The sequence below is a fragment of the Juglans microcarpa x Juglans regia genome, chromosome 1D (assembly GCF_004785595.1).
Source record: "Juglans microcarpa x Juglans regia isolate MS1-56 chromosome 1D, Jm3101_v1.0, whole genome shotgun sequence".
NCBI classification, from domain to species: domain Eukaryota; kingdom Viridiplantae; phylum Streptophyta; class Magnoliopsida; order Fagales; family Juglandaceae; genus Juglans; species Juglans microcarpa x Juglans regia.
Window position 1 is genome coordinate 18,343,845 of NC_054594.1, and position 11,984 is coordinate 18,355,828.

The following is an 11,984-nucleotide window of genomic DNA, read 5'->3' on the forward strand; positions in this document are numbered from 1 at the left end:
CAAGACAAGTTAGACTCAATCACTTCAAAGAAAAAAACATATCTCTATAAAAAAAAAAGGAGATCTCTACAACTTCTCCTTGGAGTGAATGGGGGACTCTCCACAATTTCTCTATGCATATACTCATCTACGCACAGTGATTCCATAGGATCTTCTCTTAAGGGAAGCATCGTCTTCAACCTCATGAAACTCTAAATTTCTCCATTGTAATGAGAGATATGTGAGGCCATGAAATATTGTAAAATCGCCTATTATAGTGAATTTTGCTCCCAAATAACTTGCGAATGTAGGCTTTTATGTCAAACTATGTAAATCTTTGTGTCTCTTTTTATTTATTTTTATTCACTTATTTACTACTATTTTATAGATGAACGCAAAGAACAACGTATGGACACTTGAATCATCATCGTGAACCGAAAATAACTCTTTTTCTCTATTCCATCCTATTGTGCAAATTTACACACTAGCACATCTCTTCTCAACTTTTTTCAACAACCTGATAATCATCTTCTTCCTCAATTTTTTTTATTAAAATAAAATATTTTTTATTAAAAAATAAAACATGACCAATAGTCTAAAAAATATGACAAAAAGAAAATAGAAAATAAATAATATTTAATTCTTATATATAATTTAAATAGATAATCTAATGTTTGATTAGATTTTGAGTGGAATAGATAAAATGTAAAAATGTGATATGAGATGAATTTTGAGTCTCGACTAATGAGATAGTCAAGCTAATGCTAATTAGCATGCTCTTTGCATGCTCTCTCTAATGCCACCACCAAAGCCTTACTACTTGAGTTTTCGAGAAATAATTGTCGCCTTAGCAAGTAATTATTCCAGAAATTGTATTGGAAGACTTATTAAAGCGAGTCTTGTCTTTGTGGTACCCTTTAAGATAGGAAAAACCACTTGTTAGAACCTTTATGTCGCCTTGGCAAATTTGTCACGACAGATATCCACACGTGTTGTCTTGTATAGCTCAATCTCCCAATTTCTCCATCTTATCTGAGACAGTGACAGAGGCACGCAGACGCAGGAAGCGTATTACACGAAGAGAGGGAGCCATGGCGTCCTTGGCTCAGCAATTCACAGGCCTGAGATGCCCGCCGCTCTCTTCCTCGCGACTCTCAAAGCCCTTCTTTCCTCCTAAACAAACCCACAAGCCTTCTGCCCTCTCCCCCATTGTCTCGGCAGCAGTGGCAATCTCAAACGCACAGACCAAAGAGAGGGCCCAACTCAAACAACTCTTCGAGGAAGCCTACGAGCGGTGTCGTACTGACCCTACAGAAGGCGTGGCATTCACTCTCGAGGACTTCCACTCTGCTCTCGACAAATACGACTTCAATTCTGAGCTGGGGACCAAGGTTGGTTGCCCACTCTTTCGTGTCCGTAGTCTGGATGTTTTCTCTTTGAAACTTTGAGTGGGAACTGTTTTTGGAATGGGATTTTTTTAATTGGCATGAGATGAGTCGAGGAATTTTCAATGTGCTTGCGTGAAATTTGTATTGTCGAAGTGAGGAATACACAGATGGTGGTTTCGTAAAAGCTTTCAAAATGGTTGTGGCCTAAAATGGGGAACTTTATGTGAGTTTTTGTGTAATTTGATATTGGGTGTATGTGATCTACTGACGAGTTGATATAGGAAACTGCAAATTGTGACATGTGAAAAGGATGAATTTGTTGATGGCTTGAGTTTGCGTGACAACGAAAATCATTTAAAAAGGAGAACAAGTTTTTTAATTAATTTTTAAAAATATGATCTTGTATCTTCATTGGGTTTCTGCATGCAGGGTTACTCTTCTCCTGAATTATGTGTTATTTTGTCGAGTATCAGTTTGCACGAATTTACTTATTAAAAAGAAAAGGACAATTCATTCTTTATTTTGATATCATAAAAGCGGATTTCCTTCTGAGGCGCAGTCCAGATCAATTTTTTTTCTTAATGAGAGAAAAGAAATAAAGCTATAGCCTATTACTTTTGTATTGCTGCATTATGTTCTTTCATGCCTAATTGCATAGAAATAAAAAAAGTCGCAGACACGCTCAAGAGGAAGATAAGTTTGATGAGTCTGATCATATTTTCTCTCAGGTCAAAGGAACAGTGTTCAGTACGGATAACAATGGTGCCCTAGTTGACATTACTGCAAAGTCTTCGGCATACTTGCCAGTCCAAGAGGCTTGCATTTACAAAATAAAACACGTGGAAGAAGCTGGCATAGTTCCTGGTCTGAAAGAGGAGTTTATAATTATTGGTGAAAATGAAGTTGATGATAGCTTGATCCTAAGCTTAAGAACTATCCAGCATCAACTTGCATGGGAAAGATGTAGACAGCTTCAAGCCGAGGATGTTGTCGTCAAGGGTAAGGTGGGTGCTTGACACCAAGGGTTATTTTTTGTTCTGGTTCTTCTATTGTCTAGAGTATTCATATGTGATCCTTTCCAGTAGTTTTATGCAGGCAATGTGTGAGATGCTAAGCATCTCGAGTATGATTGCCAATAGTGTTGCAGGTCAAATGCTATCTTGTACTGTTGTGAAGTCTAAGTAATCAGTGGAGGAATTTCTTGCCATAAATCCTTCTTTTATGCCTACTCTCAGTATTTCATGAATTTGATTATTCTTGTAACTTTGTGCTTGTAAACAAAATAGAAGCCCAAATGGTTCACTGTGGAATGGCTCAAAACTTGTGTTTAATTCGCATAACTGCTCTATTCTTTCCTATCTTTTTAGTTCCTGGAATCTTTTTGATAAGTAATTCCTGGAATCTATATGCAGGTTGTCAGTGGAAATAAAGGTGGAGTAGTTGCTTTGGTGGAAGGCCTTAGAGGGTTTGTGCCTTTTTCTCAGATATCATCGGTTAGTTCTTAAACATGGCTCACACGTTCCCATGGCTCAATTTGGTTGGCTTGAAACTTATGGTAATCACATGAAAAAATCATAGGTGAAAATAATTTTTAGTAGTAGTTGAATAGAACGAACTGGCTGTAATATTGACCACCCTTAAGCATGTAACAAATGATGATAGAAGTAATAACTATAATAGCCTCACAACAGTACAAGATAGCATTGTCTAATAACAAATCGATATGGGATACAATAATTGAGAAGATTGAACGTAAATTGGTATTAGTGGATTATATTTATTTGAATTAATTCCTATGTTTTATCTATATATTTCGGGTATAGACAGATCTGTACAGCTGTATAGGATTTATATGATTTGTAATTTGAATATTTAGATTGAGTAGATAAGTATGGGAATCACATCTTATCCAAGATTTGAATCTCTTTAGGATAGGAAGTCAGATTTTGAATTTCTGATTTGTGTAATCTATTTTTGGCTATTTAATGAATGAGAAGGAACAAGAGGAGGTATTCAGCCAAAGAAAATTGTTATGGCATTAGAGAAAGGTCAAGAATTCTAGGTTTTTCTGATTCTAAGATTTCGGCTAGGGTTTTTTTTTTTCTGGTTTCCAGATTCTCGGCTAGGGTTTTTCTGTTTCCAGAATTGTGGCTATTTTTTTTTCTCTAGTCTCAAGGGTTGCGGCTAGGGCTTCTTGTCTATCATGTCTTCTGAAATTAGAGATTCTCTTCTGGTTCGATTCAATGGAAAGAATTATGCTGCATGGTCTTTTCAGTTTCAACTATTGGTGAAAGGAAATGAACTTTGGGGTCATATTGATGGGAGTAGTGTGGCCCCGGAGGACAAAGATCAGTGGGCTTCTCAGGAAAGCAAGGATGCTCGAGTCATGTCTTGGATTCTTGGATCTGTTGATCCCCATATTATCTTGAATTCACGCTCATTCAAGAATGTTCGTGATATGTGGAATCATCTCAAGCAGCTGTATACTCAGAATAATGCAGCTAGGAGATTTCAACTCGAACTAGAGATGCTGAATTTCTCTCAAGGAGCTCTCTTTGTGGAGGAGTTTTATTCTGGTTTTTGTAACTTGTGGGTTGAGTATACATATATTGTATACACTTAAATTCCAGCAACAAGTTTGGCCGATATTCAAGCTGTTCATGAAGCAAGTATGCGGGCATAGTTTCTTATGAGACTAAGGCCTGAATTTGAATTTATTCGTGCTAATCTAATGAACCGAGATCCTGTGCCTCCACTTGATATGTGTTTGGGAGAGATATTTCGAGAGGAGCAAAGATTGATGACCCAAACGGCCATGGAACAAGCTACTACAGCTCCTTTGGCATATGCAGCTCAAGGAAAAACCAAAGGGAGGGATTTGAGCACTACTCAATGCTATAGTTGCAAAGGTTATGGGCATCTCGCTGCAAATTGTTCTAAGAAAACTTGCAACTATTGCAAGAAGCAAGGACATATCATCAAGGATTGCCCGATACATCCTCCACATCACCAAAAAACTGCCTATTCAGCTGCTGCTGAGGCTACTAGTGCTGCCAGCTCTATCTTGGCCACTTCCTCTCATGTTCCAGCTTCCACTTCTCAAAATCCCACCTCTATTACACCAGAAATGGTCCAACAAATTATCATCTCAGCTCTTTCAGCTTTTGGTATTTCAGGTAAAACCAAATCTGCCTCTAAACCTTGGTATTTTGATTCCAGTGCCACCAACCATATGACAAGTACCTCTCACTCTCTTGTTAATGTCTCGTAGTATGCTGATCCACTTAAAATTCACACGGCAGATGGTAGTTCCCTACGTATCACTGCCGTAGGTGACATTTCTCCTTCCTTAAATAATGTTTTGGTGTCTCCTTCATTAAATACCAATCTGATTTCTATTGGACAATTAGTTGACAGCAATTGTAGAGTGTCATTCACTTCTTCTGGTTGTCTTGTACAGGATCAGGTGACCGGAAAGATGATCGCGAGGGGTCCTAAAGAGAGTCGGCTGTTTCCTTCATGTTTAGATTCAAAATCTGTTGAGTCAAAGTCTTTATCTTCATTTTCTTGTAATGTTGGTACTTTGAGTGTGAAGGATTGGCATAGGCGGTTGGGCCATCCCAATTCTCATATACTTCATAAGTTGTCATCTTCTGATTTAATTGGCAATAAAGATTTCTATTCTCTTGATCAATTAAATTTTGATTGTGATACATGCAAGTTAGCTAAAAGTAAAGTTTTGCCGTTTCCTTCATAAGGATCTCATGCCCCTCGTGCCTTTGATGTTATTCATAGTGATGTGTGGGGTATTGCCCCGATAGAATCTCATGATCATTATAAATATTTTGTGACATTTATTGATGATTATACTCGTTTTACGTGGATTTACTTTCTTTGCACTAAGAATGAATTATTTCCGTTATTCAAGCGTTTCTTGGCTTATCTCACTAATCAATTCTCTGCCTCTCTTAAGGTTCTTTGCTCCGATTCAAGAGGAGAATATATATCTACTTGAGTTTCAAATGTTCCTTCAAGATCAAGGAATTATTTTTCAACATTCTTGTTCATATACGCCACAACAAAATGAAGTAGCTGAAAGAAAGAATCGTCTTCTTGATATGGTTTGGGCTCTCCTAATTGATTCGGGTGTGCCCTCTCGTTTTTGGTGTGAAACTTCTTCTACTGCTATGTATTTAATTAATAGATTACCTACTCCAGTATTAGACAATGTTTCTCCTAAGTCTTTGCTATTTGGGCACTCCCCAAACTATTCTCAATTGCACTCATTTGGTTTTGTTTGTTTTGTGCATCTTCCATCTCATGAAAGACACAAACTTTCTGCTCAATCAGTCAAATGTGCCTTTTTAGGGTATAATTCTTTTCAAAAGGGTTTTGTTTGTTATGATCCTCGAGCTAAATGCATTCGAGTTTCTCGCAATGTGGTGTTCTTTGACAAACAACAATTTTTTCGTACTCATCTAGACCCTATTCCTCCTAGTTTCTGTGTTTTGCCAAATTTTTCAGATGAGGATACAACTTCTACACCAGCTTCCGCTCGGTTTAAACCTGGTTGTGTTTACACTAGGCGTAAACCATCTCATCCATCAGATCTAACCGCTCTTTTTGCCCCTCCTGAGCATCCGACTGTGGCTCCTGATGAATCCCTTGACACATCTTATGATCCACCATCTCGTCGGCATACTTCTAGAGTCTCCAAACCCCCAAATCGATATGGTTTTTCATCTCATTCTTCTATGTCTGCTACACTTTCTTTTGTTGCTATTCCCTCCTCTTATAAGCAGACTATGGAACATGGAGGAATGCCATGCAAGTAGAAATGGATGCACTAGTGGCCAATGACACTTGGGATATTGTGTCTTGTCCTTCTTCTGTGACACCTATTGGTAGTAAGTGGGTGTATTTTCTAAATCTTAGATCAGATGGGTCCCTTGAGAGATATAAAGCTCGTTTGGTAACTTTGGGAAATAGACAAGAATATAGGATTGATTATGACGAGACGTTTGCTCCTGTTGCTAAGATGACGACTGTTCATCTCCTTCTTGCCATTGCTGCTTCTCAATCTTGGCGATTGCATCAGATGGATGTGAAAAATGTTTTCCCTCATGGTGATTTAAAAGAGGACATTTACATAAAACTTCCTTCTGGTATGCCCCTTTCCTCAGCTAATGATGTTTGTAAGCTGAAAATGTCATTGTATGGTCTGAAACAAGCTCCCAGAGCTTGGTTTGAGAAGTTCTGCAATACCTTGAGTTTCAATTCACTCAAAGTGCGTATGATGCTTCTTTGTTTCTTCATAAGAGTGATTCTGGTTTTGTTTTTCTGTTGGTCTATGTGGATGATATCATTATTACTTGATCCAATATTGAATTTATTCAGAGGGTTCAAATGCATCTTCATAAGGTCTTTCATATGAAAGATTTGGGGCTGTTGACTTATTTCTTGGGGTTGAAAGTTCATAATCAGTCACATGGGTTATTTATTAATCAACATAAATACACCCAGAACCTTGTTCAGTTGGCTAGGTTGGGGGAGACTACTTCAGTTGATACTCCTATGGAAGTCAACATGAAGTATTGGAAGGATGAGGGTGATTTAATTTCTGATCCTACATTATATAGGAAGCTTGTTGGGAGTCTAATCTACCTCACTATCACACGTCCGGATATCTCATATGCTGTCCATATTCTCATTAAACTTATGGACACTCCTCAGCACTTGCATTTAGTGGTTGTTCGTCGTATTATCAGATATTTGATTGAGACTCCTAACCGTGGGTTATTTTTTCCTACTGGCACTTCTCTACAACTTATGGCTTATAGTGATGCCGATTGGACTGGTTGCCCAGATTCTAGGCATTCTACAACTAGGTGGTGCATCTTTCTTGGAGATTCACTCATCCCCTGGATATGCAAGAAGCAAGAGTGTGTTTCTAAATCCTCTACTGAAGCTGAATATAGAGCTATGTCAACAGCTTGCTCTGAGGTGATGTGGTTGCGGGGCATTCTTCAAGAGATTGGTTTTTCGCAAGACAAGCCAACTCTTCACGGTGACAACACTAGTGCCATTCAAATTGCTGTCAATCCAGTATTTCACGAGCGTACCAAACATATTGAAGTGGATTGTCACTATATTCATCAAGCCTATGAGGCTGTCTATTATTCTTCCTCATATCTCTACGGATCTTCAAGTAGCTGATATATTCACAAAAGCGATGACTAGACAGCAACATCAATTCCTAGTTAGCAAATTGATGCTAGTAGATACACCAGCATCAATTTGAGGGGGGTTATTAGTGGATTAAATTTATTTGAATTCATTCCTATGTTTTATCTATGTATTTCGGGTATAGACAGATTTGTACAGCTGTATAGGATTTATATGATTTGTAATTTAAATATTTAGATTGAGTAGATAAGTATGGCAAACATATCTTATCCAAGATTTGAATTTCTGTAGGATAGGAAGTCAGATTTCAAATTTTTGATTTGTGTAATCTATTTCTAGCTATTTAATGAATGAGAAGGAACAAGAGGAGGTATTCAGCCAAAGAAAATTGTTAATTGGCAGGTTGGAAGAGATTCTATTTGTCGAAATGTGGTAGGATCACCTTAATCAAGAGTACTTTGTCAAATTTACCAACTTATTTCTTATGTTTATTCCCAATACAGCAAGTGTAGTGACTTGTATTGAGAAACTTCATCGTGATTTCCTTTGAAGTGGTTTAGGGGATGATTTCAAATTCCATTTGGTTAAGTGGGATAAGGTATGCTCCCCAATCTCTTCTGGTGTGTTGGGAATTAGAAATCTGAGGATTTTCAATTGGGCTCTACTTGGGAAATGGTTGTGTTGATATAATATGAAACCAGAAGCCTTGTGGAAGTCAGTGATTGACTTCAAATATAGAGGTTTTTTTTTTTTTTTTTTTTTTTTTATATTGGGGGGGGGGGGGGGGGGCACTAGGGAGGTACGTGGGGTTTACGGAGTGGAAGTATGAAAGCACATTAGACGAGGGTAGGGGTTTTTGCTTGTCCACTAGACTTGTGTTTGGAGATGGCTTTAGAATAAAATCCTGGTGCAACTTATGGTGTGGAGATAACGCCCTTAAGGTTTCATTCCCTTCAATTTTTAGGATTGCATGTGAGAAAGAAGCTTCAGTGGCTGACTTTATGGAGATATCTAGTGACCTAGTCCAATGGAATGTGAATTTCACTAGGGCAACCCAAGATTGGGAAGTTGGGAGCTTTTCAGATTTTTGACTTTTGTACCGAGCACTCGAGGATCTAACATGTTGTGGCAGGTAGCCACAACAAAAGATACATTCTTGATTCACTCTTTCTATAAGTCTCTCACACAATCAGAGAACAATCATTTTCCATGGAGAAGGATTTGGCAAAATAAGGCACCTCCCAAAGCGGCATTTTTTGCTTGGATTGCTTCTCTAGGTAAGATTTTGACGATGGATAACTTACGGAAATGCAGGGTGATTATAGTGGATTGGTGTTGTATGTGCAAAAAACAAAAAAAACAAAAAAGTGGTGAGACTATAGATCATCTTCTACTGCATTGTGAGGTTGCTAGAGCATTCTGGGAAGATGTGTTCAGCAGGTTAGAGCAAGCCTGAGTTATGTCTGCCACAGTGGTTGAGCTTCTGGCCAGTTGGACAAATTTAGGAGGTATTCCACAAATCACAGCTGTGTGGAAGATGGTTCCTATTTGTATTCTGTGGTGCTTATGGCAGGAGCACAACTACCGGATGTTCAAAGATAAGGAGCACTCATTAGAGGAGCTTAAATTACTTTTTGTTAGAACTTTATTTCTATGGGCCAAAGCTGTAGATTTTAATGGCCTGGTTCTCATGATTTTCTTGTTTCCATTTCTTCTTCCTAAATAGGTGTTACCTCTTGTATAACATCTTGTGCACATAGGCTATGCCTATTCTTATTAATACAATCGTTTACTTATAAATAAATAAAAAACAAGTACCTAGGTTGAACACTTTTTACGTTTCAATAAAATTTTACTTATAACAAAATATGCATGATACCTGTTCGATGTCATGTTGAGAAGTTTCTGCAACACTAGTTTAGGTTAGGTAAGTATTCTACCACAATTTATTTAATTGGATTTTTATCTGGTGTGTATGATTCAAAGAATGAGATCACTTTCACAAATTTTTTCCCATTTGACATACATTTATTTCCAAATATTTTTTAATTATCAAATTTGTCACTCTTTCTTGCATGTATCAGAAATCAACTGCAGAGGAGCTCCTTAATAAGGAGCTTCCACTGAAGTTTGTGGAGGTTGATGAGGAACAGTCAAGGCTTGTCTTCAGTAACCGAAAAGCCATGGCTGATAGCCAGGCACAACTAGGAATTGGATCAGTGGTCATTGGAACTGTGCAGAGCCTAAAACCGTATGGTGCCTTCATTGACATTGGTGGAATCAATGGCCTTCTTCATGTTAGTCAGATCAGTCATGATCGTGTCTCAGATATTGCAACGGTACTTCAACCTGGTGATACTCTCAAGGTACATCCTTAATATGAGTTCTTGGCGGCAGATAATTGATGCTACTCGGTGGATATGAACATTTTTAACCTAATTCTCATGTTGTAGGTCATGATATTGAGCCATGACCGTGAGAGAGGCCGAGTCAGTCTTTCCACCAAGAAGTTAGAACCTACTCCTGGAGACATGATTCGCAATCCAAAGCTTGTTTTTGAGAAGGTATTTTGTGAAAAACAATCCTAAGCCTCACTAGTAGTTGTGTTTTTTTTTGTACAGTAAATTCTAGCGATGGAGACCTGATGGATAGGTCCCTGCCATATTTACCCATTTCATTCGCGATGAGCACTTTTGGTCTGATTAATATCTTGTTGCTTCAGTGCTTAGAGGAAGATCCAAAAGGAAGTCTATTAGCTTGTGTTTCCTTTTTTCTCTGATACATGAAATATTTATCCCGTGTGCAAGCATTTTGGAATTATAGAAAAATATATAGTCATGTTTCTAATTCTGTCCTGACAGTCGGAGAAAATGGCGCTTGTGTTTCCTTTTTTCTCTGATACATGAAATATTTATCTCGTGTCTGAGCATTTTGGAATTATAGAAAAATATATAGTCACGTTTCTAATTCTGTTCTGACAGGCGGAGGAAATGGCTCAGACATTCAGGCAGAGAATAGCTCAAGCAGAAGCTATGGCTCGTGCTGACATGCTTAGATTCCAACCTGAGGTAGTGGTACTTGCTTAGTTATTCCTTAAAAAGTTATACTCAGTTCAAAATAGTAAAGAAATTAGGAGATGCACATAGAAGACCCATATATGATTCGCATCAATTTGAGTTATCAACTTATCAGCTCTTGACCGGCCTTTGCGCCTTGTGGGTGGATGCATGAACTAACAGACCTGAAGGTCAGGGATCCAAGGGCTGGGAGATATTGTTGGCGTGTTTTTTAATGAGATTTTCTGTCCATTCTGGTGAGAGTAATTGTGCATATACTATTTCCATCTGCAGAGTGGACTGACTCTCGGCTCTGACGGAATTTTGGGTCCTCTCACTTCAGACTTGCCAGCAGAAGGTCTAAATCTGAGTGGTGTTTCTCCGGCAGTAGAATCATGATTGAAACTTGGTAGTTTATCTCCTTCTGAATGTTTCTATGTTTACTTAGCTTGTAAAATTATACCCAAGGCTATACTTCTGCCTCTGGCCTAAGATTCCTTTTGATTCCTGATCACAGCGCCTTGATTTTAAAATTTTTTACTTCCTAATGTCACTTAAATGGATTTACTTTCCTGGACGCAGTGATATTGATACTCAATTAGTACTCTTTATTAACTTGGCATTAATAAGCAGCCTAGTCCGCAGAAGTTCTGAAGGCAAGTAAAGTCTATATATCTTGCAAAAAAATTTTGAAATCAACGAGAAGAAGCCCGCATTTGGAGCGGTACTTTTCAGGAATCAAACGAGTATCTGCCTTTTGCTTTCCAGCGAAGCGTTACGCTAATGAATTGCTAGTAGTCACCAAGTGATGTTTGCAGCACGTTGTTGTCGAGATTACAAGCTAGTAAAATTTTCGGCCAGAAAAGAGAGAAGATGACGTTGGGTTGGAGGAGCTGGGAACAAGGAACTTGGATCTTTTACCTGAAAATTAGACTTTTTGACTGAAAACAAAACGAAGGGAGAAGGGAGAAGGACTTGGAAGAAAGAAATGAACTTTTTAGTCACCTTTTAGTTATCGTAAGATTTCAGTTATCTTTTAGGTTAGGGAAAATTATGATCCTAATAAACATCTAATCATTCTAGAACTTTTGGATCAATGGTTGGATCTTTAACATAAAGCTTTGCAATGCATATGAATGAAATCTCACAGAACATAAGTGGAAGTGTGTGGTGACTGGTCTCATGGAGCTTATTAAGGGAAGACTTTTCCCTTTCCCTATACGTAATACCCTTCTCTCTCCATTCCTCTCAAACTAAAAAAATTAAAAATTAAAAATCCAAGAACTGTCCATCCTCCAAAGTTTTTTTTTTTTTTTTTGTTTTTTTTTTTTCCACTTTATTTACTGTCTAACGATGTGTGTCAAAGATCTTCATA

At 38.0% G+C, this 11,984-nt stretch overlaps 1 protein-coding gene across 2 annotated transcripts; it reads left to right on the plus strand.

Moving 5' to 3' along the window:
• Positions 1 to 939: 939 nt before the first annotated feature.
• Positions 940 to 11,117, plus strand: LOC121237701 (30S ribosomal protein S1, chloroplastic). 2 transcript variants are annotated; one of them, XM_041134564.1, is made up of 7 exons: positions 940 to 1,370; positions 2,096 to 2,371; positions 2,780 to 2,860; positions 9,638 to 9,919; positions 10,007 to 10,117; positions 10,535 to 10,621; positions 10,904 to 11,117. In XM_041134564.1, exons 1-7 carry the CDS (start codon positions 1,071 to 1,073, stop codon positions 11,006 to 11,008), a joined length of 1,242 nt encoding a protein of 413 aa, XP_040990498.1. In that variant the 5' UTR covers positions 940 to 1,070; the 3' UTR covers positions 11,009 to 11,117. The 2 variants fall into 2 exon arrangements, with proteins under 2 accessions (XP_040990498.1, XP_040990490.1); XM_041134556.1 differs by having other exon boundaries at positions 957 to 1,370; positions 10,535 to 10,624.
• Positions 11,118 to 11,984: the final 867 nt, after the last annotated feature.

Bases quoted from the DNA above. Each gene is read 5' to 3' on its own strand.
- LOC121237701 (XM_041134556.1), top strand. From the start codon at position 1,071: ATGGCGTCCTTGGCTCAGCAATTCACAGGCCTGAGATGCCCGCCGCTC. The intron at 2,372-2,779 runs GTGGGTGCTTGA...ATCTATATGCAG, and splicing joins ATGTTGTCGTCAAGGGTAAG to GTTGTCAGTGGAAATAAAGG. The intron at 2,861-9,637 runs GTTAGTTCTTAA...TGCATGTATCAG, and splicing joins CTTTTTCTCAGATATCATCG to AAATCAACTGCAGAGGAGCT.